The sequence below is a fragment of the Phlebotomus papatasi genome, chromosome 1, assembly GCF_024763615.1.
Source record: "Phlebotomus papatasi isolate M1 chromosome 1, Ppap_2.1, whole genome shotgun sequence".
Lineage (NCBI taxonomy): Eukaryota > Metazoa > Arthropoda > Insecta > Diptera > Psychodidae > Phlebotomus > Phlebotomus papatasi.
The window spans coordinates 63,560,896-63,564,160 of NC_077222.1; the positions used below are offsets into that span (position 1 = coordinate 63,560,896).

The 3,265-nt window shown below is 39.0% G+C and overlaps 1 protein-coding gene across 1 annotated transcript; it reads right to left on the reverse strand.

The window, feature by feature from the left end:
* Positions 1-1,705: 1,705 nt before the first annotated feature.
* On the reverse strand, positions 1,706-2,797 carry LOC129800014 (uncharacterized). The gene is made up of 2 exons (XM_055844362.1): positions 2,245-2,797; positions 1,706-2,177 (listed from the first exon to the last, which is right to left on the reverse strand). The coding sequence occupies exons 1-2, from the start codon at positions 2,521-2,523 to the stop codon at positions 1,866-1,868; spliced, it is 591 nt and encodes a 196-aa protein (XP_055700337.1). The 5' UTR covers positions 2,524-2,797; the 3' UTR covers positions 1,706-1,865.
* Between the last annotated feature and the right edge of the window lie 468 nt (positions 2,798-3,265).

Genomic DNA, 3,265 nt, shown 5'->3' on the forward strand with positions numbered 1-3,265 from the left:
CATTACCGATACAGAGTAATGCATTCGGGTTCAAAATCTCAATACCTTTCCAAAAAATCCAAATTTAACCATATCGGTTAAAAAATGAGCCCTCCAAAGTGATGTGCCTTTGACTTCCAATAATAACAATAATAATAACAATAGTCACGAATTTTCCGATCATAGGTATGTTTGGACAAATGTTTGCCTGGACTACCTCTAAAACATATCCAAAAATCATTGAAAAAGCTTGGGCCAATTTTGAGAAAAACCTAAAAAAACATGGTTTTAGGGGATGATAATTATAGGGGATATAAAATTATTCAAAAATCGGTACTTAACCAGTTCATTACCGATGAAGACCGATGCAGCCGGGTGCGAAATTTCAATACCTTTCTAAAAAATCCAAATTTAACCAAATCGGTTGAAAAAATGGGTCTTTCACATTGGTTGACCTTCGACCTTAAATAATTCAAAATGGCGAATTTTCCGATCATAGGTATGTTTGGACAAATGTTCACATGGACTACCTTTAAACATATCCGAAAATCATTGAAAAAGCTTGGGCTAATTTTGAGAAAAACCGAAAAAAACATGGCTTTTAGGGGATGTTAATTATAGGGGATATAAAATTATTCAAAAATCGGTACTGATGAAGACCGATGCAGCCGGGTGCGAAATTTCAATACCTTTCTAAAAAATCCTAATTTAACCAAATTGGTTGAAATATGGGCCCTCCAAAATGATTGACCTTCGACCTTCAATAATTCAAAATGGCGAATTTTCTGATCATAGGCATGTTTGGGCGAAATATTTGCCTGGACTACCTCTAAAACATATCCGAAAATCATTGGAAAAGCTTGGGCCAATTTTGAGAAAACACGAAAAAAATGTTTTTTAGGGGATGTTAATTAGAGGATATAAAATTATTCAAAAATCGGTATTTAACTAGTTCATTACCGACGAAGACCGATATAACCGTGTGCGAAATTTCAATGCCTTTTCAAAAAATCCAAATTTGACCAAACGTCTAGAGATATTGTTTTTTATTGGGGGTAATGGAAGACTGGAAGTTGATATCTCTTACCGTTTAAACTCCAGAACAGTGACAAGTTGAAAAAAAGACGATTATATAACTGCTCCCTCTTTAAGTTCGAGCAGTAAAATAGCAGAAAAAACCCCAATTTCAAAACTGCCCCATAATTTGAAAAATACATATACCACTTATCCTTATCAATATATTTTTAGAAATAAAATTAATTCTAAATCGACTTATAGAACAATTGTAATCCGATTGGTTATCAAATATTATTTTATGCATACAATTGAAAATATTTTCGTTCCAGTTGAAAAATCCTTAATTGTGAATTATCATTATTAGAGTTGTGCTATAAATAATTTACTGTTGGTTAATTTTCAGTATCACTCAATATTTGTGGAATACATTTGTCACTCCATTAAACTTTAATTCCGATTAACACACAGAACCTTAATTTACGAAAATTACTCAAACTTTATGCATGCACAGACTATTATTGAAAAGTTTCTAACTCTGTTCCCTGTTTCAAGATATTTCTGAGTGAAATTCTTTATCAATTTAGTAACTTCTGTAGAAGGTGCAGAACAAGAACCCACAAAAAATATTGCTGGACTTTTTATTGGGAATTTTCCCATGAATTCTGTGAAAGCAGAAGCCCAGGAGGACAAGGAGAAATAAAACAAGTTGTTTATTTTCGGAATACTCTAGTAATATATTAGTAAGATAGAGAGATTGACAGTGTTACAGAGCTGGGGATGCTGAGGAGACGAGCAGGAGTCGCCTTGGGAGCGACCTGTAGGAACTGACGTTTAGTGGCTGGACGCGCCGGCGGCTGACCAACTGGCGACTATCTGTGCGGCGACAGTGGCAGCGACAGCGGAGTGAGCCCCTTTTTCTGGATGGCCACAGCCACGGCGGCCTCCATGAAGTCCAGGTGCTCTTTCTCCGAGACGCTGGTGGGATTGAAAGGCGGCGGCGCTGCAGCTCCTGCCGCCGCCACACTCGCCGGCGACAAACCATGCTCACTGATGGCCATAAGAATCGCAGCATCCTCGAGTCCATCATTCTCTGGCGGTGCCAGGAAGTCCTCAGGACGCACAAAAAACTGGTATGATTCCACAATGCGATTCACAGCATTTTCCAGAATGCATCTAGTCACCTTTGAAGCAAAAATAAAGAAAAAATGAAAATCTTGAAGTAATTTACGCGTAATAAATTTAACATACCTTCCGCTGCCTGAAAGCAGTCAAAACATCCGCATCCACAGCGCATTCCTCTCCCGCTGCCTCTTCTAGTTCTGGGGCAAAACTGAGGATGCTACTGACACCACTGGAACTTGTGCTATCTGAGGGATTCTGCCCCAGAGATTCTTCACTGCTTCCGGACAACTCAAATACTTCCGGACGCTCTCGACTTGTTCCAGCACCAACATTCACCTCAACTCTGGGTTCTTCCAGTCGCTGCCGCTTGGGAGAACTGCTCGGGCTCGTAGGATTGGCACTCATGTCCTTCTCACAAGGGAATGATCCTGGGATTTGTTGAGTGGAATGTCCTGGGCGAGGCTTTTTGGCGAGGTAAGTGCTTTGTGGCAAATTCTCACCCACACCTCACCACACTACACCGAGCTCTGCTCCATTATCACAGAACAATAGGAATCTTGGGTTGTCTGCAAGTGCTCCTTGGAGTCTTTTTTTTCCTGCGAGAAATTGCACAAAAGTTTTCACTGTTTACTCCCCGAGAAAAAAGTGACAGCTCCATAAAAACGACAAAAGCGCGCACGGCGGAAGTCTGAGTTAAAAATCCAGCACTAGATGGCAGTGTGTTGTAAGTAAATCGACGACATCGAAAATTAGTCAACACACCCACCAATTGTAGAACTGACGAGTTGAGTGCACGACAAGGAAAGTGTATGAGTACCACAAATTTTTATATCCAATATCTTAATTTAAGAGATTTTTTTGAAAGGTTTTAATTACAAGGTGATTCTTAATACACTCAGTCCCAGGATTAAGCACATTTTCGGGACCGAAAAAACGCGCGAAATGGTTTTACGCATCGAGAAAATTTGCATACTCGCAGGGGATTTCTTTTGAATAAATCGGCTGTAGAACGAATTTCGCGCGGAGTAAAAATAGTCAAAAAAAAAAGATTCAACTGCTTAATAGAAATGTATTCACAAACAGTACTTTATGGAAAGAGTTCTTCAATAAATGGTTAGAATATTTAAAAATTTCACCTTATTAAAAA